This window comes from Podarcis melisellensis, assembly GCF_964234715.1.
Source record: "Podarcis melisellensis genome assembly, chromosome: 5".
NCBI classification, from domain to species: domain Eukaryota; kingdom Metazoa; phylum Chordata; class Lepidosauria; order Squamata; family Lacertidae; genus Podarcis; species Podarcis melisellensis.
This window is the reverse complement of record NC_138537.1, coordinates 19725586-19753187: the sequence shown is the minus strand read 5'-3', so window position 1 is coordinate 19753187 and position 27602 is coordinate 19725586. Positions and strand designations below refer to the sequence as shown.

Below are 27602 nucleotides of genomic sequence, written 5' to 3'. Positions count from 1 at the left end.
GCGTTTGAAGCGCAATTTTTTTTAAGAGTCGCACAGCGATTGCATTTGATTCCGCCACCCCACCCCCACCCCGTCTCCACTTTCCATTGCCTACGAAAGAAAGCACGAGTTTGAACGATCACGAACTTCTGCCTTTCCCCTTTAACAAACAACCAAAACAAAGAAACTTTCCCCGATTCACTTGCCGAGAAACTGCGGCTGCTACGCGAAGCGATCAGGAAATCCGGCCTGCAAGCACAGGGGTCGCTCGCCGGGAACTTGCACATGTCTGACTCGCTTGCGTCTCTTTCTTCTTTCTCCGGGAAGCCATCGCCGGCCGGAAAGGAGGCGCGATTGCCATCTGGGTTTTGCTGCAGACCGGCTGGAGTGAGCGGGATCCGGGCCCGGAAAGCAGAAGCGAGCCGGCGGAACTTTCGGAGAGGTTGGCGGTGAGAAAGGAGACGTGGGTGGGGGAAAGATGGGGGAGGGCGTTTTATGCTGCTTCCAGTCGTCTTTCGGGGTGGGGGTAGGGTAGCTCATGAAATCCGCATTTTTCTGTTATCCCGAGCGATTGGAAACGAGGACAAGGCTCCTTGCCTTTGGCTGCCGCTCTCTGAAACCCAAACAAGCATGGAAACAACAGGGGGAGTCTCGCGGCGGCGCCTTAAAGACATAACGTGATTTTGTGTACGCACCGTCGGGTGCCTGGATGAGCGGCAGCTTACCGGTCAGATTTATAGACAGGGGAACATCGAATGGCACTGGGAAGCAAGGTGATGGATTTCCAGAGCATAAGAAGTTCATTAAACAAGCATTTGCAGGAGTGAATTGGTGATCCGCGGTCACCAAAGCTCAGCCACGCCCTACGATCTGCCCTGCGCAGATAAGAGGAAAAATCGGGACAAGGAGAGCCCCCGGAGGATGGACGGGGCTGGGTTGCAGTCTGTGGATTTGTAGGGCGACCGTCCAACCACGTGCAATGCAGGATCCTCAACGGACGCATCCATGACAGATGGCCACGTGGAGGGAGATAAGGAAGGGACGGCTCATCAGTGGAAAATGGGAAGTGGCTCAAAATGGTTAAGGGTCGGGATGAGTATGCAAATAGAGTTTGAAACTGAAAGTGTGTACAGTATATAGTACTGAGGTCAAGCTGCCTCTTAAAATGGTAAGCAAACAAACAGTACAACATCCACACAAAACCTTTGGCAATATTTCACAATATGGGGCTCTCTGAGTGGCAAAATGGATCTTCTCAATAATGGGCCTTCTCTATTTTGCACCCCCTCGGCTCGATTGGCACCCTGTGTGGGGGAACCACCTACACCGCCCTAAATCTGAACAAAACATTCCCCATCTTGGAAAGCATTTGCAGATACTGTACTGTATTAGATTTCAGGATCTGAACTGTGTGCAATGATCCAGATGGTCAAGCCGTGCTGGCTCTATTTCTGCAGGAATAGTGTGGTACAGGAATGGGGATCTGTTGGCCTCCAGGTGGTGGACTGCAACTCCAGGTGGTGGACTGGCCCCAGCCAGCACGCCCAAGGGTCAGGGATGATGGGAGTAGTCCAGTAACTTCTTGATGGACTCCAGTGTCATCAGTCCCATCCAGCAGGAAGCCACTTTGCTGGCTACTTTTTCTTAGTTTGATTTTAAGTTTTATTAGTTTTATTTTAAGGTGTGCTGTCCTGACTTCAGTTATGTCATGAGTCATTCCAGCACTTTAACTTGGCAGGGATGAAGTCTTAGATGGTGTGGTGTGGAAAACAGTGCAAAGCTTTTGCTGCTGTCTAGTTTCCTCCATGCCCAAGGATCACATTTCCTCTCATGCCAGGGACAGATAATAGATTCAGATGTCATTCATTATAGTCCTAACAATGCAGTTGGTTCAGGTTCTATAGCCTGTGCTTTGGGGAAAAGCTTAGCGCGACTCATTCTAAATTAACCACTTTGGATTCATGTGATGAAGCAAAGATTTGTTGCGGTTCATATCCAAGGTTTATGTTTTATCCCAGCTTGGCTTCACTTGTCTCTTCAAGTTAAAACATTATTGCTTCCTGTCCTCCATTATCTGCAGGCATTTCTGCACAGACTTGAAGAAACCCATCTCTTTCTTTCTCTCAACCAAATTCACCTGACCCCATTTCCTTTAATATCTCCTTCTGTTCAATGCACCAGACAGAATTTTCTGCATATGACATACTTTGGTAGCAAGCATTAGCCCTTTCCCTGTGCTTTTATGAGCATCTTGTTCTTGCAGAGGTTACCAGGTCTTAGGGTTTGTCTCCATGCCACAAACTTGCAGATTTTTGCAGATCAAGTTGCTATTAAAGGCACAGGAACAGGCAATGCTGACCTTTCTCCAGACACCTGGTAACCCATTACCTAAATTAATCAATCTCCTTTTATTTGTTTGAGAACAGGAACTCCATGCTCTTCTCTAGCTTACTAACAATGGGCCTCCTGAACCAGAAGTCCCATAATATTCAACTTTTTATGTCATTTATTGCATTTGTATACAGCGGTACCTTGGTTTACAACCATCATCCGTTCCGGAGGTCCGTTTGTAAACCAAAACAGGTTGTAGCCCAAGGTGCGCTTTCATCAATGGGGCCTCCCAAAATTTGTTCGTAATCCCCAAAAAATGGGCTGTAATCCAAAAAAAGGTTGCAAACCGGGACACGCACTTCCGGGTTTGACGTGTTTGTAATCTAAAACGTATGCAAACCAAGGTAACACTGTACTGCCTTTCTGCCAAGGCACCCAAGGCAGTTAACAATTTAAAAATACTAAAACAAATAAGTTATATAAAGTATAGAGTGACAGAATCCTCTCAGACTGGCTGGGGCCAATGGGGCATGCTCCCTGGCCTGGTCTCCCTCACTTCTGAAGGTGGGAAAGGGCTGCTCTGAAAGTTCTCTTAGGATATTGGTTCTTATTAGGAGACAATGTTCTTTGCTTCCTGGCCTGGCCTTCCTGGTTCCTCCTCTCCCCCACCTGCACCCCCAATCACAGACCCACTTTGGGGGCAGAACTGGATATTGAACTTCAAACAACAGCTTTTTCGTGTGTGTCAAAGTTGATCAGGCCTGAAATATACAGGATCTTCTCTTTGCAAAAGGGAATGCGTAGATACCAGGGTAAACAACTATGTCACATATGAAAATTAAAAACTTAATTTGCTAAACTAATGTTACTGCAAGGGCATTTTCAACTTAATGAGGAGTCACCCTGGAAATGGGGAGTAGAAACTGGAGTGAAATAATTAGCCTGCCTTGGCAGACTAGTCCTTAATTCACACCCACACACCAAGGACTCAGGCTAAGGATTCTGTAACAAGCACAAATAGAAAAAAGGTGAGTGCTGGAGACACATGTTGCTTCTTTAGATTTTGCTGGGATACTCTTCTGCCAGTTGAATTCCTTTTTTCAGACTTCAATGAATCTTCGTGGTCTTCTCTTTGTGGGATAACCAGCCTCATATAACTTGTTGGTTGAGTCTTATTATTGCATGAAGGGGTTAATACCATAGAGCAGGCATAGGCAAACTCCGGCCCTCCTGATGTTTGGGACTACAATTCCTACCATCCCTAGCTAACAGGACTGGTGGTCAGGGATGATGGGAATTGTAGTCCTAAATTTCTGGAGGGCCAGAGTTTGCCTATGCCTGCCATGGAGTAAGCTGTCCTACCAGGCACTCTCCTTATCTTGGGAGGAAATAGGTAATCAAGCCTATGTTCCCCCGCAGTCTACCTAAGAAGTTCAATGTGTGAAGAGGTTTGAACTGGTTGCTCCAGCTTAGACCACATGGCTCCCGCCAGCCTCTCTTGAGTTCCTATACCAATAATTTAGGAACCTGCCCTGCTTTGTAGCTAAGCCAGGGTTTACTGCCTGTGCAACTTTCTGAAGCACATGAATATGACCTTTGAAGCATTGGTAAGTAAACAATTTTTAAACTTACCAAACGTGTGGTATTTTTCATCTTTTTCCAGGGGTTTCATCACTTGAAAAGGAAGCACTGGGTCATTTTCCGTTTTGGACAATGTTCCACTTTACATCGCAGCTTGAAGGGGGGGGGAAGCATTTCTGTGATATTTATTATGTCCTATCAGTGCGCATCACATGTTCAGAGTAATTTAAGAAAAGCAAAAGAGGTCCTATCCCCAGGGAGCTTACAGTCTAACTTCTAACTGTGGGAGACAGCAGGAGAAGGGAATGGAGAGGAAAGAATAAAGAGATGAGTGCAGTTATGCAGATTCAAGTTTTATTAAGGAATGTATATGCTGCCTTTGGGGGGGGGGAAGCTCTCTAAAGTCAGCTTACAAAACATAATGAAAACAATATAAAACAACTTTTTAAAAAATGCATATTAAAAAATCAATTAGGAAGCTAAAACAGCTGCAGTTTAAAAACTAGCACAACACTTTTTAGTAAAATGCAAATTGAAACCAAAACAGTTTAAAAGTCCTTTTTAAGAGCTAGCAAAAGTGGGGGGCCACATTTCCTTCAACAGAGAGTTCGAGAGATACAGGGCCAGAACTGAAAAAGCTCTTTCCAGTCTGCTGGAACTTGATGGGAGGCCTCTGATGCTGCTCCTCCTAAGGCAAATAGATTCAACCAGCAAAGAGAACTACAAACAAATCTCCAACAATGAGGAGGATAAATAAACAAGCAAAAGCTAACATTTTGTTGCCGCCCTCCAGACTTCTTGTCGAAGAAGCACACAAAGAAGGGCCTCAGATGATGATTGCAGGGTGTGGGTCGGTTCATATTCAGCGAGAAATGATCCTTGAGTTATTGCGGTCCTGAGCCATTTAAGGCTTTATAGGTCAAAACCAGCACTTTGAATTGGGCCCATAAATTAATGGGCAGCCAAGCAGTCAGGCCAAGATTGGCATTATATGCTCAAGGAGCTTCTTGCCCCAGTGAGCAACTTGGCCACTGAATTCTGCACCAGCTGATGTTTCCAGGCTGTCTTCAGAGGCAGCCCCACATGTAATGCATTGTAGTAATCTAACATAGAGATTACCAGAGTGTAGATGATAGAAGTTAGGCTATCCATGTCCAGATAGGGGCGTAGCTGGACCACCAGCCAAAGCTGATGGAAGGCGTTCTGTGCCACTGAGGCCACCTGAGCCTCAACCAACAGCATTGGATCCAAATGAACCCCCAAGCTGTGTACCCATCAAGGGCAGGAAGAACCACTGCAAATAAAAAACAACCTGTGATTTCCCCCCCTGCATCAAGAGTGCTCCCACCACTGGTTTGTTAAGCCATGCGCACACAATATTAGCCACAGTCTACAACTATCCTGTATTTTCTTGAGAAATACTGCTTTTTGAGGTATTTCTCCTCAAAACAGCTTTGCTTTGCTTTGAGAACAGAAGCCACACAGTGGGGGAGAACTACCTTACTGTGTTTTAGGTAGGTAATGTGTACGCAGCTGTAGCTAAAAACAAGTTGAATCAGCAACAAAATGTTGCAGTGTGGAGTGCTTCACTCCCTGTACTCCATTCCTTCCATATCTAGTTGTGCATTCCCCCCCCACACACCTGCAAAAAGCAGTGTTTTGTGACCCTCAGCATGCTCAGTCCTCAGTGGGGCATTTTGGGGGTTTCCCCTTAATGGGTTTTTGTTTTGGTCACCCTAACCCTTCTTTTGTATTCCCTAACCCTTTTTTTGTACAGTGGTACCTCAGGTTAAGAACTTAATTCGTTCTGGAGGTCCATTCTTAACCTGAAACTGTTCTTAACTTAAGGTACCACATTAGCTAATGGAGCCTCCAGCTGCTGCTGCTGCGCCACCGGAGCACGATTTCTGTTCTCATCCTGGGGCAAAGTTCTTAACCCGAGGTACTATTTCTGGGTTAGCGGAGTCTGTAACCTGAAGCGTCTGTAACCTGAAGCGTCTGTAACCCGAGGTACCACTGTACTCCCTAACCCTTCTTTCATACTCCCTAACCCTTCTTTCGTACTCCCTAACCCTTCTTTCCTACACCTACAAACCTGCTGTTTCCCTCAGGGGATGTTCATTTGCCTACATAAGCACTAGCACTGAAAGCCTGAACATCAGGGAGGAAATGGTTGACTCAAGAACCTTGTAAAACAACTCTCTGATTTTAGAACTGCGGCTGCTTCCCTACAGTTTAGTGTAACTTCAGCAGAGGGCAGCAAATTCCTTCTTCTGAAAGTAGGCAGTGTTGGTGGTGGTTTTACTTTCTGAGAGAGGCATAGGATGTGAAGCGTGAATGCCTGCAAACTGATTGCCAAATAATATTCATGTTTTTCAAAAAAGAGAGAGTAGAAATTGGGGGTTGTAGATGGTTGATGGAGAACCCTGGGTGAAAGACAGAGAAATGTCATTCTCCCAGGGTGAGAAGCTGCGAGGAGAAAGGAAAGATCCCAGGTGAGAGCTGGGATGAGTGAATTTTGTCTGCGGATGTTAAGGGCTAAGAATTATTTTTTAAGAGAGGACTCCGTATCCTACTTATTCTGTTCATATTTTTTGTAGCTGCTATTTTATTGTACAGTGGTACCTCAGGTTACATTCGCTTCAGGTTACATACGCTTCAGGTTAGAGACTCCGCTAACCCGGAAATATTACCTAGGGTTAAGAACTTTGCTTCAGGATGAGAACAGAAATCGTGCTCCGGCGGCGCAGCAGCAGCAGCAGGAGGCCCCATTAGCTAAAGTGGTGCTTCAGGTTAAGAACAGTTTCAGGTTAAGAACGGACCTCCGGAACGAATTAAGTACTTAACCTGAGGTACCACTGTATTCTGAAAAACTTTAATAAAAACCTCATACCTGAAAGAGAGAGAGAGAGGTGAAAATTTTGATTGAGAGCTGAAAATTTTGAATTGGAGTTTGGGGTCGAGACACAAAACATTCCACTAAAACAACTGTAAATTTGCTCTCTGCTTGACTTTGTCCCATCTTCAATTTGTACACCACATTGTAAATTTAAAATGCCACTCTGTATTCATTTACCTCAGATTTCCCCCAGCTAAATGCCTTTAATGCCTGGTATGGAATTCAGTGGGGTTATAACCATTTTAAGATTGTAGACGTGGAAGGTTCTCCCCCCCCCCCGCCCCCAAAGAATTTTCATCGCCCATCATTCCCTTGTTCTTCAAGTATGATTGTACATGACTGGAACAAAGGACCAGTGAAACATTGATCCCAGCGCAGTATTGCAACCAGCCACAGAGACTGTTCACATGTTCCATTCGCCAGCAGTAGCATCTGTTCACTTTGTAATGTTTATGTACTAATCTCTGCTCTGTAAGGCAGATTATACACAGGAACATAGGAGGCTGCTTTAATGAGAGTCAGGCAGTTTGCCCATCTAGATCAGTGTTTCCCAGACTTGGGTCCTCAGCTGTTTTTGGACTACAGTTCCCACCATCCCTGGTCCTGCTAGCTAGGGATGTTGGGAGTTGTAGTCCAAAAAAACCAGCTGGAGACCCAAGGCTGCTTGCACCAGGGATGAGGAACATGGGGCCCTCCAGATGTTGCCGTACCACAACTCCTATCATCCCTGCCAATTATTATTATTATTATTATTATTATTATTATTATTATTAATATAACGCCCTATACCCGGAGGTCTCAGGGCAGTTCACAGAATAAAATCAAAATATAAAACCACAAAATACACAATCAAAATAAAAACAACAACCCAATACCCCCCTCCTAAAAGGGCATAGGATGTCAGGAAGAACTTCTTAGGGCAAGACTAGCTCAGTTAGTTAGAGTATGATGCTAATAATGCCAAGGTTGCCGGTTCGATCCTTGTATGTGACAGCTGCATATTCCTGCATTGCAGGGGGGTTTTTTACTAGCTAATCCTCCCAGTTCTACAAATCTGTGATCCTATGACTAGATGTTAGGGAGTCGTTGCAGCTCCGTAGTTTTCATCTCTTCCCCTTGTTGTTTCGCATTACTAGATTACAGCACATACTGTCATGAAGCCGTACCAACGCTGCCTCCTGTTACTGGCTGGACAGAGAAATACACAGTGTATAATGATGCCATGTTGCGCCTTGTGCATGAAACCAGGCATTCAGAGAAAAGAAGGAGAGAGAGAGAGAGGAGCTGTAGTCTATTAAGGCGGTGAGAGTTTTAGGAGACTCCTGTTCCCTTCACACAGCTACACTTTCCCTCTTCTTGGAGTCAAGGCGCTAACTCCTTGGTAGAGGTTGGGCAACCAGTGAGTGCCCCTCTTCAGTTTCTCAAGACATCCCTAAATACATTGAAATCTTGAATTTGCAAGAAATCCTTTTCATCCCTGCTCCACTGCACATGCTAAGCAGTGAACAACATATTTAGTTCTGCTTTCTGCATTTATTTGTCTCAGTGGTGTACCTCAGCTAATAAGAGTTCCCTCTAGTGGCCAAAGGAGGGGGGGGGAGGAATCTTCTTGGTCTCACAGACTTTAGAGCTAATTATCTCACGTAATAATTGTGTGTGTGTTTTTATGGAAAAGCATTTGGACCACTGTTATTTTATTTTTCACAAAAGGTATTTGCACTTTTGTCCCAATAAGCATCAGCTCTAATGAGTTAACACTTTTGTAATGGAAAATAAGGCATGCAGACCCAGACAAAAAGCCATATTGTGCAAAATGAGCTGAAGAGGAGCTTTATTTCACAACGGCTGTCACATGGAAGACAGAACAAGCTTGTTTTCTCCTGCTCAGGAGGGTAAGACTCGAACCAATGGCTTCAAGTTACAAGAAAGGAGATTCTGACTAAATATTCGGGGGGGGGGAACTTTCGGACAGTAAGAGCTGTTTGACAGTGGGTTGTGGACTCTCCTTCCTTGGAGGTTTTTAAGCAGAGGTTGGATGGTCATCTGTCATGGATGCTTTAGCTGAGATTTCTGCATTTCAGGGGGTTGGACTAGATGACCCTTGAGTCCCTTCCAACTCTTAAGATTCTATTTTGATCTGCAGGGCAGCAAACATCAAAGTTTTAAAACAATACAATTTAAAATGAAATAAAAGCATATCTCAAACATTTAAAGACAATTAGAAGTGTTTAGCATATCTAAAAACCATCATGCACTCTCACTAATTCCAAGGCTGCTGTGGCCAGTACAGTGGTACCTCAGGATAAGAACTTAATTCGTTCTGGAGGTCTGTTCTTAACCTGAAACTCTTCTTAACCTGAGGTACCACTTTAGCTAATGGGGCCTCCTGCTGCCGCCGCACGATTTCTGTTCTCATCCTGAGGTAAAGTTCTTAACCCGAGGTACTACTTCGGGTTAGCGGAGTCTGTAACCTGAAGCATCTGTAACCTTAAGCGTCTGTACCACTGTATATTTCAGCCATCAAAGGCCTGGGTATTTAAATTTTAAATCAGGAATGTTTTAACATTTCTCCTGAAAGTCGATAAAGACGGAGACATCATATGCTCAGTCACTGTAGATACATTTATAGTCCCAGAATTTTATTATTGAATCTTGAGATGATGTATGCATTTGTTTTATGTGCAGCGGGATAAATGTGCTTATGCCAGGCCTCACCACTTACATGGACCACACTCATCAAAAGACATGTGAACTTGCCTAAGTTGCAATTTTTGTGCATTCCTAATAAGCCTTAAGTGACTGGCCCGTACGGGCAGGGGTACCTTTACCTTTAATAAGCCATAAAACAAATGGAGAGCAACTGTTTTCCTTTGATAGCATCACTTCTGGTATGAAGGTTCAGGTATACAGAATGCGAACGCCTGTGTTCTCCACGTAGTAATTTTCTTCTTCACTGGTTTTTCTTTTTCAGCAAAGTGTTTATTGCCCAGCTCTTCTCTCCATAGCTCAACAATCCTTTGGAAACGCGATCGAAAACTCCCGCTTCTCTTTCTTCAGATTCAAGGACCGATGCCTTTGCCATCCTTGAGAAAAGTTTTTTTTGGTCTGTCCCTTGCCTCACTCATATTCACAGCATGGTACATGGTCGTCCCCTCCAACAATGTGGTGGAATATAACAACTGGATGTATTTCTATGACTACGAGCCCATCCATAAGCAGAACTTCCTCTTTACGCTACGCGAGCGATCGAAATGTGAAGACAACAATCCGTTCCTCATCATTTTGGTGACATCCCGGCCTACGGATGTGCAGGTAAGGCAGGCCATTCGAGTAACCTGGGGGTCTCAAAGATCCTGGTGGGGGAACCAGGTGTTGACACTGTTTCTGTTGGGCAAAGGAGCAGAAAGCGACGACTTCGCAAGCTTATCTATAGAAGATGAAAGCATTCTTTATGGCGACATCATCCAACAAGACTTCATTGACACTTACAACAACCTTTCCTTGAAAACCATCATGGCTTTCAGATGGGTGACGGAGTTTTGTTCCAGTGCTAAATACGTTATGAAGGCAGATTCAGACGTTTTCATCAACACGGGCAACTTAGTGAAATTCCTTCTGAATGTGAATGCCTCGGAAAACTTCATTACCGGCTACCCTTTAGTGAATACCTTCTCTTACAGAGGATTTTATAAGAAAACCTATATTTCTTACACGGAATATCCCTTTAGGAGGTATCCTCCATACCTCAGTGGACTTGGTTATGTCTTCGACACCAGACTGGCTGCAAAGGTTTATAAAATGATGGGTCATGTTAAGCCTATTAAGTTTGAAGATGTCTATGTTGGGATCTGTTTAAATATACTTGGTGTGAACATCTCCATTGCAGAAGATAAAGAACTCTTCTACTTGTACAGAATTCGCTTTGATGTTTGCAAGTTCAAGCACTTGATTGCTGTACATGGTGTATCGCCCCAGGAAATGGTTTCCTTCTGGCAGGAAATAACAAGAGAGACTTCACTTCTGTGCCAGTGATTCCATCCTGTTTTAAAACCCTGTTGCTTCAAGCCTGTTTGCTCCCCAGCAGAGCAGGGGTGGGCAGATTTTAGGCTGTGTGTCCCTCCCCCCCCCCACCCAACCAACCAAGAACTACTGTCAAGAGCCAGGAAGAAAATCTGTAAGCACCTTCCAAGTCTACAAAATGTCTTTTCCCAAATGTGGTTCGCCAGCTGTGTTGTTGGACTACAACTCCCATCATCCCCAGTCACTGGTCTTTGCTAGCTAGGGATGATGGGAGTTGTAGTCCGACAACAGCTGGAGACCCAAGTTTGGGAAACGCTGCTTTTTAGAGGTTGAGGTGTTCGATGCTCTCCCAGCTTCTGCAGTTTATACGACATAAATTTGTGAGGACTTTTGTGAAGCTAGGAAATGATTATAAGGAAAGTCTTATGCACCAGTGGACATGCACATATCGGACACTCAGCGGGGCCCATTATAGTTGCAAAGTTCTGACCTGATGCTTCTGCTTCTAGAAGGGGGAGGTAGAACATGTGGGTGATTCAGCAGGAATGTCCTTTGCACAGCTTCTTCCAACCTGGTGTGCTCTAGAGGTTGTTGCGCTCATAGCTCAAACCATCTGTGCCCACCGGCCATGCTGATGGGAGTCCAAAACATTTGAAGGTCACTTTCAGAAATGTAAATATTAGTTGAGTAGTTGTGCTTAGTGCAATACTGACAGAGGCCTGCTTTGTGCACCACAGTAAGCCAGAGCAGGGCATACCACGAGTCCATGAACATGCTGGTTGCCAGTGAGGAAGTGACACTCGTTTTCCTCCTCACTGGACTTCTTAGCTCACCGCAGGACGTGCTTTGGCTCAGCGTGTCATCCAAACCAGGGATCATGGTTAAGGTGACCTGGTTAAGGTGACATGGTTAAGGTTACAGTTGTGACCTGTAACCATAGATGGTTGTTAAGGAGGGAGGAACCTAACCAGGTTCAGGCAACATGCTAAGCCAATCCATGGCTCCACTGCCATTTTGCGCTGTCCTAAAAAGCACAGGGAGGAACAAAAATGCCTATGGTCTCCTCCTCGCGAGCCATTGTTTTGGTGCTAAACCATGGTTTGAACTGGGTGCGTGGTCAATGTGATAGCCTGTTACCACATAATGAAAGATATGCTTTCTGCAAATGGGTTTGTGCATTCTGTTCCTCCTCCTTTAAATAAATTTAGGGGAGGTATGTATTACAGCTCCAGAGAATCGAAAAGCACTGAAATTGAACAGTGGCTAGTTAGTTATCCACTGCTGGTCATATCTTGACATATCTAAACCTCTTGTTTGGGTTTGCTGCAGTACTTTTTTATTTTAATAAGTTTTTACTGGTGGTCTGATAGCTTTCAAATCACGGAACTTCCATCCATGGGAAACTCACTTGATTCCCTCAGTAAAGGGAACCTCAGACAATAGGTCAACACTCAGAGGCGTACCTAGGTATTGGAGAGACTGACTCTCGCTGTTGAAACTTCCCGTCCTTCTCACATCGCAACACAAAGGTGTGTGTTCGTCCCCCCTTACCCTTATTCTAGACACTTTTTGAGACAAGTAGAACGGAGCAATTTCTAATGTGGCAATTGTGGTAACATGATTGGGGGCGCATGCCGATACAGCTTCTTGCCCAGGGATCCTAGGGATGCCATTGTCGACGCTTCACTGCTTCAAGGCACATTTGGGATAAGATTCATTTATTTCTATAATTTACACACTGCCTTTCTGCTCTTAATCTGCACAAGCATCTAAAATGCAAAACAGCACAGTAGCCGAACCATTGCCATTCCTTTGAGAGCAGCAGCGATTTAAAAATGCACTGAGAGCCAGAACAAAATAAGTAAATGACCACTGAACCATTCTGGAATCCTCTGCTCAATCTGGAAAAAGTTGTTCCTCCTGTGTGTGTGTTTTGGTAAAACACTTATAGATATCCAACTACGGTGTGGTCCAAAACTCTTCCCAAGCTGCAAACCAGCGGCTTCAAATGTCATGTGATAGGTCATTTAGCTGTTGTTCTTAGGGTTATGTTTTGTTTTCTGTAGTTCTTATAATGTTGCTGCTGTATTGTTTTCATATAATATTAGTACTTCGTGAATTTTGAATAACGGGAAAGTGGAATAAAAATGAATGTTGGCTCTACCCTTGCCTCTGGTCATGGGGGGGTGGGTCGTCTTCAGAACTCCAACTGGTCTTACATTCTCAGGAGATCCCAAATGGGCGGGATCATACACAAAGAGGTCAGTTTATCACCTTTCATCACTGGACGCCGGTCTTTTGGTTTTGCATACAATTTTCTCTCCTGTCTTTTCTCCCCTCTTACTCTTTCCCAGTCACTTGTGTGTCTCCCTACTCCCCAGTGGTTTCCTCTCGCCTCCCTTTCTATAGATCCCTGCCTTTTCATCTCTCTCCCGCTTTCCTGCTCACTTCTAGGACTAACAGCTCCCGCTCCTGCTATCCCATTGCACCCTTTCTGACACAGCACCCACTCCCTTTGTAGCTTGCTTCATCTCTCGACTTCCATCTCTCTTCTTGCGCCCAAACCATCCCGGTTCCTTTGCCTCCTCTGTGTTATTCCTCTGTCACTCCTGTCCTCCCACAACCCACCACCTTGCAAGGACCTGGCTGAGACACTTCTAACCACTGCATCCTTTGGCTGCTGGCTGTTCCCACCCTCCAGGATCCCCTCGCAATCTGTATTCAAATAAACACATCAATTAAGATGTTTTTGATTTTATTTTTACCTTAGGAGCGATATTTATTAGCGTTAGGACTTGGTATAAATTTATGTGGCTCGTGACCTCTCCTGGAAAGTTTCCCCAGGAAGAATGCAATCGTTGCCCCAGCAATTCCACTTACAACTCTTAAAACCAATTGTCTGTCCTTGGCAACATTAGCTTAGGATGCTGTTCCTTTTTTTTGAAGGGACAGGGAACTCCTCCAACTTAATGTCACTTCAGGAAAAAAGTGCATGGCTGTAGCTCATGACTAGTGGGAACTGCAACATAATCTTGCAGTGGATTCGCTGGAGAAGTTCTCCACCGCACACCCCAAGTTTGTGCATGTGTGTCTCCTTGGACCTTTCCGCCGATTCCCTTGGTTATGCGCTGGCTCATTCGCCAACTGCCTTTCTCTCCTGCTCACCCATCCTTTGTGTGGGGGCAGTGCATACCAACTGTTGCGTTCCCTATTTCCCTCCTCACCTTCCTGTTTCCCACCATCCCTGGGCGGTGCGAGAATAATCCACACACACCTTTCAGAGCTATTGTCTAGCTAAGGCTGAGGTAACTTCCCTTCTGTTTTCTCTCTGTGTGTGTTCATGTGTGTTATTTGTGTGTTTCCTTGCTCTCTCCACCCTCTGAGGCAAATGTGTATGCTGTGTCTTGTGTTTTTTGGAAGGGATGGCTCATTCCACTTTGTGGAGCCACCTTTTAGAAGTCCATGGGGTGCTCAGTTTTGCTGACAAACTGGAATGGCCAGGATAGGGGATCAATCCAGTTTGCTGCTGGAGGGAATGGCGATTTCTGGTGTGGGCTGTTTGCTTTCCTGATGCAGAACTCAAGCAGGGATCAGAATCGTTTATTCCTGCATAGGACGAGGACGTGTGTGTATCAAAAGAAACAGCAAGACACCAAACCCAAAAGAGAAAAGAGGCTTGTTATTTATTTAAATATGCTCCTTTTATAGCCTTTATTTTTTATTTTAACCATACAACCAAAACCTTCCCCCACCCCCAAATCAGTAGTTTACACTTCCTGTAGACATTAACATAGAATCTGCAGTTGCATGAAACATATATTCCTCACACATTTAAAAGGAAGGGGGGGGGGAAAAGCTACTTCTAACGCACACACTGAAAGATACAATGGTTGCCCACATCTAGAAGTGACAGAGCACTGCCACTTTTAGCTTATACTACAGCTAATGTTATATTTACATTTCGTTTGATCGTGTTTCAGATTGTCTCTTAGAGACAGATGTAGATTAAGTACAAAAGAAACCTACTAGTACCAAGAATTATGAGGTTTCACCAATTCCTTCCTTTCTTGCGCATTATGGTCAAAAGTGCTGGGTATGGATAGGTTAAAATGAGTTCAAATCATGATTTCAGTGTGCAGTTGTAGATGCCACACTGGGTTTGTTTTTAAAACCAGCAAGAATTCCTTCCAGAATTCTTTCTGAAGTCTACTTTAAGATGTGCACAAATGCGATGTGGCAACAGCATCTATGTGCCGAGAAAGGTGTCTGTTCTCTGGCTTGGCTTCAGCCTCATCTGGAAGAACTGATGGGCACAGTGTGCTTTCCTACATGAACATCTGCATACATCTCATGATGCAGTTACACGCCTGTGCTTTTAAAATAACCGATGCCGAAAGATTAGCAAAGTAGAAAGCAGCTCTGTAGCTCTCCCAGATTTGGCTCCCTTATTTCACATTAAAAAGGCCTTGAGCTCCTATTGATTGGCTTTGGCGAAAATGGCATCAAACACCCTTGTGCTCTCAATTCAACAATGTAAGAAACGTGTTCCCATAGGGTGCCTTGCAGAGAGAGAGAGAAGCATTGCTGTTAAACCAGAGTAAGTGGTCTCTTATGTCCTACTGCATGGAGAATGAGTTGGTCCACCAGGACTGTAGCTCACTAGTCAAGCAGAAGGTCTCAGGTTTGATTCCCAGAATCTCCAACCAGGGCTAGGAAAATACCTTGCTGGAAACCCTGCAGAAGCTGCGGACAGCCAGTGTAGACAATATGGGCTTGACTCAGTAGAAGGTAGCTTCCTGTGTAGTGGCTGAGACTCTCTCACCTGTTCCCATTTGCTTCTGAGTCACCTCAGTGGCTCTGAGAATCTAGTGGTGCATTATTCACCAACCCTTTCCCAAGTTAGTGTAGACCCATTTTTTTCCCCAGAAGAAGGGAGTAGGGATTGTGACTTAAATTGCAGCCGTAGTAAATAATTTAAGACTGCAGCAGTGCTAGGTTTTATGAAGTGCCAGGGCAAAGAGGTTTACTTTTGGCCTGGGTATCTTTTAAGTATTAATTGTTCTGATTGTGGATAAGTGCCAGACTTTTCGCTGAAAACCTGCCAGAACCTTTTACTTACTTAAAGAGTGACTGGGTCATACGTAACCCTAGGACTATGGAGAGAGGCTTGGCAGCAGCTAATGTTGCTTTTAAACAATACTCTACAATTAGGGGCAATTTCTTCTGAGAAATTATTTAAGGCAGACACGTTTATGGCTGGGAAAATTAAGATATGGCCACAACGTTAAGAGAAACGGCTCCAGCAAATGCCACTTTCCCCAGCCACGATACTCATTTTTTAATGAAGTGTTGCCTTCTGGAAGCTAAAAACATGTTGGGCCGATGCCCCTGTTTAGTCACACTGAAATTAAAGTGACAGTATTGCTTTACTGAATTTTAGAACAAGTTTAAATTCTAGAAAACCAGCTGTGTGAAGAAATCAAGAGTATGATGTTTTCAACAATTCTACATGATGAATACACCTGTCTATCTTCGCAGATGCCTTTTGTTCTACATGAAAGAACATGCTTCTTCTAAGGTGGTGCCTTGATGGTGGCTGTTTTTAAAATCTGCTGCTCGGACAGTTGGGATCACCTTTTGAATCGACTAGAAGGTTTTCTACTGAATAATCTAAAAATTAGCTAAACTTTACAGTCCTGTCCTATCTAGATCCTACTTTCTTGCTGCATTTCTGTTTTGTCTTAAATGTTCTACTCCACATGTTTATCTCGAATGGAAGAACAATTATGCTACAGCAATTGGAATGTCACATTAATAGCAATCTGCTGGGGCAGATACATATGGACTCTGCTACTTAAAATAAATTATAGGGTATGTGTGTGTGTGTGTGTGTAGATATATGCACATATGTATGTTTTTGTGGAATCATTTTCAATATCTCATTCCACAATTTAAACACACCTACTTTTCAAAAGACAAATCCACTTATAGCACCAGAGCAAATGTTTGTCATTAAAAAAAAAGCATCCACAAAAATGCCTCAGAACCACAAGTTATGGTTAGCTGAGCTTTCAGAACAGGGCACAGATAATAGTTTTCATTCCAGAGCTGCAACAGGGGTGGCAAATAAAAGATTGTGGGGGGCCAGATATGCCCCACCCCACATAATCATATGGTGCGGTGCGCACACACCATTTGAATGGCAATGCCCATCAACTTTGGGGGGGGGTCCTACTCAAATGTTTTACTGCGGGGGCTGAAGCCCCCACAGCCCCTAGGAGTTGGCTCCTATGAACCCCTAAGAATTTTGGTTGGATCATGTAAGTTATGTGAGGGGGACTATGGGAACTCATTGGGTCAACTTTGCGCCCTAAATGTTGGAAGCCCGTTGTCCATGCTGAATGTGCATCCATGCGCTCATGTCTAGGGAAATCATAGAACTGGAAGGTATCCCAGGAGTAATCTACTCCAACCCCCTGCAATACCCAGGACTGTGTGGAGTATGCACAGGGTAAACAGGAAGCACACCATGCACTGGTACATGCAATTGCCACAAAGAGAGCTCCAAAATTTATAGCCATAATTATATGTACCACTGTACTTTACATCTTGCACTATGCCCTTTCTAGGTGCACATGGAACTAATAACTGAAGCAACTATGAACTGTGGTGCCTCAGGTTACAGACTCTGCTAACCCAGAAGTAGTACCTCGGGTTAAGGATGAGAACAGAAATTGCACAGTGGCGGCACGGTGGCAGCGGGAGGCCCCATTAGCTAAAGTGGTGCTTCAGGTTAAGAACAGTTTCAGGTTAAGAACGGACCTCCAGAACGAATTAAGTTCTTAACCCGAGGTACCACTGTACTACCATGTGAGCCACACTGATTTTAACCTTGTAAATCCCAGCCAAAGTGAACACTTTAATAGCCCATTGATTTCAATAGGAGAAACGAAACATGTTCAACGCTATTAAAATCAATGTGGCTAATAAAAAAAAGTTTCATTTTGGCTAATCATGACCATAGATTTCAATGGGGCTAAATCACATCTATAGGTTGTGCCCCCAAAGTATTGTCTTCTACATATTGTGCCACCAGTTTTATGAACATTTCCAGATCTAGATGCTTTCAGTGACTACACAATAAATGTTGATGGACTATCCCTACAATCCAGGGAATGATGTGCACATTGTATATACCATAATGCTGTAAATCAAGGCTGGGGAACCTGTGGTCCTCTAGACGTTGGGACGTCCATCAGTCCCAATCAGCATGGCCAACCGTCTGAGTTGACAGGAGCTGCAGTCCAACATATGGAGGGCCAGAGGTTCCCTACCCATGTCATTCACAGGGAAATGCATGCCCAACAGGCTTAGATACACATAGCTGCATAAACTAGATAGGTTAAATACCTTGCATGATTCCAGTCTACAATTGGATTCATTTCTCTTTACAGAATACTTGTAGTTTCCTAGACCTAGATCTTAACCCCTGTGCAAACCCACTATTTAAATCCATTTTCACATCAAACACATTTATTATTTTCACATCAACTGTAAATGGTCATATTTCCTACCATTTCTTAATTCAGTATGAAAACATTGTTCACTTTCTCAGGCCCCACATAGCCATAAAGCTAAACTATATTTGTCCCTACACATTGATTCTTTAACTCCATTGTTAAAGACTGATGAAGAATAAGGAAGTGGAACCATAAACTGAAGAGGGTTTACAAGTCATTGTTGGCACTAATCATGGTTATATATTACACGTGCAGTGGGCTAAGCATGGTTAGGCTTGTGTTACACTAATTCCACTAATCTTTCCAAACAAGACCCATTGTTTGGGTCACTACATGCCTGCTCCCATAGAAGTCGTTACCGTGGTTAAGGCAACTTATTTGCCTCGTCAGCCTTTCTGCTTGCAAGATAACAACAAGGTTCTCCTTGCTGGTTTCAATACTGCCTCCTTAGATCTCATCTTCCCACAGAGCTTCACTCAGCAAACTAAACCATGGTTTCACTGTATGGTTGTGATCTTCACTAGGGTTAAGGCAACGATCCATGGTTGATTATTATGTTTGTACTGGGCTAAAATGGAATTAGAAAATCACTGAGATAGCTATCAATAAGTCAATTAGTAATCTGGTATAACTCTTTGAACTCAGTAGCCATTTCCCCTCTTTTCTTTTTTAAAACTAAGAAGGCATTTTTCCTATTATTGAGTGTGTGGCAATGAACTATCTCAAAACGTCCTTGTATATATGATAGGACTTAGTTTCAAATTCTCCAGATGTGGTTATGCAAATCATGTTTCTGTAGAAGTATTATTTCTCAAGTCAAGCAATTTCTGCTCTTCCATTAAGCCATGCTTGTTGGGTGCTTATTTCCTTATGTAGGAGCCTTTCCTACAAGAAGAAAACTGTAAACAAGTCTATAAATATTCGTTTGAAGCCATTAATTCCTAATATACGGTGTGAGACAATTTTTCTTTATGCCTAGCTGGCTGGGCAAACGAGGCCTTTTTAAACACTTGACTGAATCTAACCTGTGTTCTGTAATTGTTTGCAGACTATTGCCTTTTCACAATGAGCTTTCCCCTCCTTAGATGTTTAAAAAATGGCTTTGAACAGAATGCAAATTAACAAACATGCAGGTTTCCGTGATAACCCAATTATCTTACACACTGATGATAAATCACCATTTCCTCTTGCTCATTTTGATCTATGCTATGTATAGTATCTTCTGGACTTATAACAAAAATTAATACCTGCTAGCTATCAAGTTTTGTAAAGATCCCACATACTTCAATTTTCTGATCAATAATCAAGATGGGGATGAGAAATACATTTCAGTTATTTCTTCCTCTAATACATTTAATGGTTTGTAAAGCTTGTATCAATGACCTATCTTTCCTACATTTTAAAAATGTCACAGTTCCAAGAATTAAGCTGCACCTAAAGTAGTAAGCTACTGACTAGTTTTGTTTCTTACTAATGTTTTTTCCACTTTTATTACATTTCCCCCCTTGAATTGTACCCCCTCTCCCTACTTTCATTGCACCTTTATCCTGCTTATGAATGGAAATCTCACTTGTTTCACATCAAGGCTGCTGAGCAAATCTGCACCTGCTTGGGTTTTCCATAGCAATGCTCTGCCAGCTGCTTCTACATCACTAAACTGGGCCCCCTCTTCCTATTTCAAAGCATCAAGTGAGTATCACATATCACAGTTTTTACTCACCTTACTTCACACAGCAACTAAGTGAAAACCAGCATTACAGGAGCCTAAAAGATTTAAGCGCCTCTTGAAAATAAAACTAAGTAGTGAAATTACCGGGAACCTGGCACAGGGCCTTCTCGGCAGTGGCACCCACCCTGTGGAATGCCTTTCTATCAGACGCCAAGGAGACAAACAACGATACAACTTTTAAAAGGCATCTGAATGTATGATGTTTTATTATGCTTTTATATGTGTTGGAAGCTGACCAGAGTGGCTGAGGCAACCCTATAAGATGTGTGGGGTATAAATAGTAAAAATATTATTATTAGGAAGGCAGGCCTTGGAAAGCTATTTTCAATGCCACAGTCAGTTGTGCTTGTGAAAAGCAATGAATCACAAAAGCTAATGTGATCTCCCGTTAGAGAAGGGCAGGTAGGGGATGCCAGCAGATATTGGCAGAGGCAGAGAACACCCATGAAGTATGCCATGCATCAAAGGATTACAACAAAGGAAGAATTGGCCATGGCTGAAAAAGATGCAAAGTGTGACAATGGGAAGGTTAAAAAGGCCATTAAAAGAGTGATGTTATGGATGGTCCCTCGCCAACATCTATCAATGTTTTACAACAGCATCTCATTCTTTTGCCACTGCATAGAATAAGGATTAGCCCAAGGTTAAGTGAGATTATTGAAAACAGTTCTTTGCAGGAAGTGAATAGCACTTCTAGTTTTGATTCACCTCCCACAGAAATGTGAGACCAATCCTTTCAATGACCTCCACTGAATCTGGTTGCTTATATCTTTTATCTAGTCTTACAACAAATGTGCCAGCCCAATTAGAAGAAGAAGAAGAGTTTGGATTTGATACCCCGCCTTTCACTCCCCTTCAGGAGTCTCAAAGTGGCTAACATTCTCCTTTCCCTTCCTCCCCCACAACAAACACTCTGTGAGGTGAGTGGGGCTGAGAGACTTCAAAGAAGTGTGACTGGCCCAAGGTCACCCAGCAGCTGCATGTGGAGGAGCGGAGACACGAACCCGGTTCCCCAGATTACGAGACTACCGCTCTTAACCACTACACCACACGGGCTCTCCAATTAATCCTCCAAAACAATCTGGCCTGATCACCATGCGGACTGGCACCTCGTACTCAGGCTCAGTGGTAGAGCAATGGCTTTTCATGCAGAACAGCAGATCCAATTCCCTGCATCTCCAGGAAAAAAAAGCCCTGGAGAGCTGCTGCCGATCAGTGCAGACAGTACTGAGCTACATGGACTGGTGGTCTGACTCAAGTCTAAGGCAGCTCCTATGTTCCAATCTAAAAGATCCTGGGCAGAGCTGGTCTCCTTGGGCACTGATGAGATGCATGCTGTTAACCCCCAGAGCTCTCTGCCCCTATCTTATTGCAAGGAGAATGCATTAAGAGTCAATTGTACTTTGCTAAAAGCATTGGAGCCATTCATTAAGTCATTCAGTCAAAGGAGCTATTATTCCACATTAATATAGGAGGGCAGCAAAATAGGGGCAGGGATAAGGACTTTGTTTGTATTTACCTGCCCAAGCGGTCTGACACCGGAGTTCATTTGTTTTAAGAGTGCACACAATATAATTGAAGACGAGGGCAAGAAATAAGAGACCAGAAGGATGAAATACACCCTTTGCGTATCTTAATCCCTTGCTGTGTTATTTGCAAGACACTCCTGTTTCAGGGAAAGTAAAGGACACCTTCCTTGCTGCCATTGAGGGGCATGGGTTATCTGTTGAGGGGGTCCTACGTACACCTACGGGAGGGATGAGGAGGAACCTGTAACCTTCCAGGTGTTACTACTTTCCAGCTCCCATCATCTGGCCAGCATGGTCATGATGGGCATTTGAGTTCAACAACACCTGGACGGCCACAGGCTCTCCAGATCTACAGCAAATGAAAAGAGAGAGATTGCGCAAATGGCACTTCCAGAAGTGCTAAAGTCTAGCAATAGCCCACCTACTAATGCACATTCACTAGAACCTAGTGGCCATGCTCTAGTATGTGAATGGAGGCCATCTCCTTCACTTCCATCAGAAGCGAAATGTCTCCTAACAGGGCGTTCTCCACTATATGTACTCAAGTTTCCCTCTTCATAGAAGAGACTGGGAATCCCTTGCATGCAAATGGCTTTGAATTATGGCTTACTGACATGACCCAGCAGCCCACATGTCTTTCTTTCTTTCTTTCTTTCTTTCTTTCTTTCTTTCTTTCTTTCTTTCTTTCTTTCTTTCTTTCTTTCAGAGGGCAGCAACGCTACCCAGGTGAACCAGGGTAGCACTCACCCACCTTTCTTCAGCTCACAGAAACATACAGTTTGTTCTGCACATGCACATCAGAGCCAGCAGAAACAGGCAGGAGTTCATTGACCGCCAAGTGCGTTTAAAGCAGTTCAATGGGTAACCCGGGATTAGAACCCTGCTGAACAACAAAGTGTCTCTTGTTAAGCTATGGTATAAAATTGTGCAGCCTCTGCAAGTGACGTTTATGAAGGCAGCACCGCTCCACTGGCCCACCTGCCCATTTCCTCAACCATGGAGCTATCAGGTGATGAGCATTATGGGGGATTAAGTAGCCAGGTCACACCTACATTATTAATCAATACTGGGATTGGAAAGGTCCATTTTCTATGGCAAAGCATATGATATTCAGAGGCTCCAAAATACAGCTATACATAATCAACACTTTTGATTCCTTAGACTGGCTTTCAATTATTTACATAATTAAATACCCAGGCCACCAGAATTATTTTACCCTTGTCCATCTTTTTCTTTCTTTTTTTGAATTAAGCTTCCATTCTACTGAAAAGCTGCTGGTGGTGCGTGTGTGTGTGTGCACGTATGTGTGTGAACTAGGCAGCAAGTTCACATTTCAGCTTGTTCGCTTCATCAACAACCCTGCCTTGTATCTGAACACACGTTGATAACAGAATGAAAATAGTATTCTGTGCTAAACACTCAGCTGACTTCTACAAGATCTTCGTATCCCCAGCCCTTACAACAATCTGTGGTATATATATATATAATATTTTTTGCAGGCATAGCCTAGTCCTGATATCCACCATGTCTAGAAGGAAGAGTCAATGAATGCTGTTTGTGCAATTTTCCCCAAGGAGCATGGACCTCAAAAGCTACCCGCTGGATGGAATTGAAAACAAGGCAAAGCACCATTCAAGGCATGCACACAGACAGTAGAAACAGACAGCTGGAAAAGCTCAAGAGCTTGTCCTTACTTATGTGGCAGGAAGGATGTTTACCTATGAAATGAGGGAGAAGGGTGGCCTGTTGTGTGCCCAGCAGGCTCCCTCCTTCACCTCCTCCTATGAAAAGACAGATCAACAGTTACAAATTTGTTTGCTACCCACCTTCCTACTTCTGCAGTTTAGCAGGGCTTGGGGACAGAGAGCAATAGCATTAAAACAGAGTGCATGCCGGGGTGGAGATAGTTACAATGGTGAAAGTCCTGTGTCGCTTCCATCAATTGCTCACAAGCCATTCTCGTCTTGCCCTGGCCGTGCCACTCCCAAGTTGAGCTCCTGGGCGGATGACTAAGAAATCACAGCTGTTCAAAATAGCCAAAGCAGGAGTTGATTAGCCTTTGAGAATGGGAGAATTTATCCTTAAAAGAGCTGGAGAAAAGAAAGAAAGCATGAGCTTTTTTTTTTTTTTAACCCCCACACAATGGTTTTAAATGCGTTTGCCACATAGCTCTGCTTTAAAAAAAAAAAAAAGAAATAAAGAAAAGGAAAAAAATGTGATTTCTTTTTCCTCTTTTCTTTTTGGATGTACAGTCTTAATGCTAATATACTTGCTACAGCTGTCTACCATGTTGAAGTGTAAAGGTTTGATGAAGGAGTTCGCTGAGAGAGAGAGAGGCAGAAAGATAGGAGAATTATTATTTTTTTTTTTACTGGTCTTCTGTTTTACTGCTACTCTTGAACTTCACCACCATGACTGTTATGTTGTCAGGGCAGCCTCTGTAAAATGACTGCAGGACTATACTCTTGGCTCCAAAGTGTGGCTCATCCAAGCGTTCTTTGATGAACCGTACGGCCTCCTCGTTGCTGAAAGCATCCCACAGCCCATCAGATGCTAAGATCATGAATTCTGGTTGAAGTTTGTCCAGGTCAAAGGTTAGGATATCTGGGTCAGGGATGACAACGTTCAGATTTTTCAGTGGGTAATCTCCAAGGGAGCGGGACATGGCCAGGATCCCCTGAACACGCCAGGAACCATTAAAACTGATGAAGCCACCTGGAGGGAAGAAAAACAAACACACACACACACATATTGTATTAAATTGCTTCTGCATGAGGTTGTTCTCAGACGCTTCTGTGCCTCTGGGCTGTAAAACTAGTTAGAAAACAGAGAAATTGTTTTGCTTTGCATTTCTTATTTCGATCTTTCTTTCCCAAGCACTGCTCACATTTCAGTGCCCCTTTCCTACTTTCCTTCCATTCCCCATAATACACCAGTGTCTCTGCTGCTAAGACGTAAGGAAGGAAAAACTCCTCAGGGAAACCATTTAGGAAACGTGAAGCTAAGAGCGAAGTTTCCTTATTTGGAGAACCATTCCATTATAACTATACTTCCTGTGCTTCGATTCAATGAAAACTTTAAAGAGAGGAGAACACGCCACCATTGAAGGTACTATTATAGGATGTGTGGGTGTGGGTGTTAGCTTGAATGTGATATTTGAAATCACCCCCAAGCTTGTCATTTTGCATCCACAAGATGGGATTCTGCTAAAGTGGTAAAGCCAGTCTTTCTGGCAAGTTATTGGCTGTAGGCAAGTCTGTTGTGTTATCTCTTTGCATGACTAAAGAGTACAAGTGACTGGTTGCCATAGAAATTAATAGCTGGAGGTGTTTTCAGAAGATGGGCTAAAGAGGGCAGGCCTTCTTCCTGTTCCCTGGCTGGTCTTGTCCATCTATGCTGAATCCAAAGCTATGACTTTATCCACCCCAAGAAAGAAAAGAAGGAAGGAAGGAAGGAAGGAAGGAAGGAAGGAAGGAAGGAAGGAAGGAAGGAAGGAAGGACACTAATTGTGGGACAAGATTTGTTGGGATGTAAACAGATCCCAAACATCTTACGTTCAGCCCATATATATGTTTATATAAAAACTTTATATTACAAAGATGGCACAGTCTCTAGCGACTCTCATTCTAAAGAAACCAAACGCAAGGTATGTGTTGGCACCCTGAACTATCACACTGTGCATGTTGGGTGTGCATAGCAATGCCTGTAAGGTCAAAATTACAGCTTCCTCCTGATTTGAAGATGCTCTCAAAAATGTAACTCATGAATTGAAGTTCTCTCCCGCTTCCAGGTCATGATGTCACCACATGGCATTTCTGCCCTTCCTCACTTGATTTCACTGGTGGCTGCTGCTGGTAAGGTAACACACCTGTTGATGCTGCAAATATTCCTAAATATCAGTAGGAGGGGAAGACAGGGAGGAGGAGGAGAACTTAACATCTGCATCATTGCTGCTACCATTGTCTCATGGGTAACACCCCAAGGCTGGACTTCTATGCACATTGTTTCTTAGATCCATTGGATTAGTCCATTAAAAAAGAAAGGAAGATGTACTGTGAGAGGAAAAACGTATAAATATTGAGTAGCATGATTAACAGAACCTGCATGAATGGACTGTGAAGATGATCTCCCTGGAGTTATTTCCTCCATTTTATGCTATGTATTTTGAAATCCATTTTGAAATACCCAAACATTGCTATAAGGAGTTGGGTTGTGTCAGTATCCAAGCCAATGCCATTGAAATGGTTGTCACATGAATTCCTGGAGGCAAGTACATCCTTACGTGTTTTGTTTTGTTTTTTGCTCGCCAAATAGACTTGACAAATTGCTCAACAGCAAGAAAATATCAGCCTTTGTTTCTGACGTTTGCTATACAGTGATGTGCTCAGGCAGCCTGCCTCCTAGCTCTAACCAAGCCCTCTTTCTCCCTTCGGCACAATTCAAGAAGAGGTTCGCACTCATTTAAAAAGATTTATGAAGGCAGCGGCACATCAGATACACACTTGTAAAGACCAAAATCTCACCCTGGGGCAAAAAGGAAAGGAAATAACACAAATGAAGTTGATCCTCCTTCTCCCCAAGGGTCCTTGCAATGATCCAGAAAAGTCTTTTGCAAATAATCACCTCACACTTCAGAGTTCTAGGAAGGAAAAGGGGGGAACGTTCTGGGTACAAACAGCAGGCATCTTCCTTAAAGCAAAGGATATGGCAGGGGAGGGGAGCAGAAGGGAAGGACTCCAGCCATTTGCAAAATTCCATTACATTCTGTGACTGCCATCAAACTGGATCCACAGGATTCCCATGGCTCTGCATGTGTTTAAGCCAAAACTTTATTTGATAGTTAACTTTGCTGCGTTAAATGTTGATTCTGTAGCTGGCCTCCTTTTGCAATGTCTTGTTTTGAAATCTTCAGATAATATTTTAGTTTCCTGTTGCTTTGAACTGTATACTTTATATTTGACTTCCTTCTCTAATGTTTTATTCTGAATTGTTTTATTTGACGTTTTAATGTAGGTTGTAAACTGCGTTGAGATTCCCCCCCGCCTTAAAAATTTAAAGCGGAATAGAAATGAAATTAACAACTGCAACAATGCATGTAGCTCCCTTTGCCTGCAGCAAAGAGTTGATATTCATTGGTTTCCATCTTTGCAGGATTGCTTTTTGCTTTTCCAAGCCTCAACAGCCGCCTCTTATGCACGGAAAGTGGCTTTCTGCTGCCTCTGTGAAGCAATGGCTGAAATCTCAACAAAAAACATGTGGTGTTTGCCTGCGGCTGGATGAGAAGCATTTCCTTTTAGAAAAAAAGTTCAGGTTTCTGCCTTTGAAAGAGCACTTCGAAATCCTCATTACAAAACCAAACATTGTGCACTTCAAGCTTCTGCTTAAGAGGAAGGTTTTTTTAGAAAGGTTTTTGGCACTGCTGCATGTTGAGCTCACGTCAAAAGGATCCGAAAGTTCAACAAGAATTAAGTATATTCATATCAGGAATATGCAGTTTTTGCAAACTGGAGCTCCACACCTCCGCACACCTTTTACAGCTCCATGTGGCCTGCGTACATGGCATCAGTCAACATGGATTCCCAAAGGAAACAAAAAACCAGCACCCTCGCATACGTGCGATCACTAAGTACGTCAGTGAATAAAGACTACCCCCTATTCTAATTACATAAAACTTAAATTGGTACAGGAAGCCCTTTGTTCTTCCGGTCCAGCAGAATCCAGTGGCCAAGCTGTGGAAGATGAGCAGCCAAACCTAACAAATACATATTCTTGCTAGTGAGCATGAGAAGGAGCTAACACCACAGAGCTGCATTGCTGATAGGCAGATTCTCAAACCATAGAAATACAATTGATAGAGAGGGCTCTGTGTGATGTCATTTCCCCTCCTTTCCTGGAGAAAAAGCATATAGTACTTCCTGTTCCTCCCTCTCCCTTTGACCAGCGCTGGAGGCAAACATACCTCTGCTTGCCTCAGTTTTAGGCACATGCCTGAAGCTGGTTATACTGTAAATATA

The 27602-nt window shown here is 43.5% G+C and overlaps 2 protein-coding genes across 9 annotated transcripts in view; one reads left to right on the top strand and one right to left on the bottom strand.

Moving 5' to 3' along the window:
* Nucleotides 1-264: 264 nt before the first annotated feature.
* Nucleotides 265-27602, top strand: part of B3GALNT1 (beta-1,3-N-acetylgalactosaminyltransferase 1 (Globoside blood group)) — a gene marked incomplete at its 5' end in the record, with an annotated part of 70043 nt that continues 42705 nt past the window's right edge. For 5 of the 8 annotated variants that reach the window (XR_014168266.1, XR_014168267.1, XR_014168268.1 and 2 more), the window contains one exon: nt 290-428. Coding sequence is in view for 3 of the 8 variants with exons in the window: in XM_081911287.1 (XP_081767413.1) it covers nt 265-428; nt 9796-10822 (1191 nt within the window). Of the gene's footprint in view, nt 429-3729; nt 3918-9761; nt 11694-27602 lie in introns of those variants that run through there. The other 3 variants (XM_081911289.1, XM_081911287.1, XM_081911288.1) reach the window with 3 other exon arrangements.
* The window catches only part of PPM1L (protein phosphatase, Mg2+/Mn2+ dependent 1L), a 176900-nt gene continuing 170847 nt past the window's right edge, over nt 21550-27602 (bottom strand). The window contains exon 5 of the mRNA XM_081911329.1: nt 21550-24303. Coding sequence (XP_081767455.1) covers nt 23957-24303 — 347 coding nt within the window. The 3' untranslated portion in view covers nt 21550-23956. The remainder of the gene's footprint in view (nt 24304-27602) is intronic.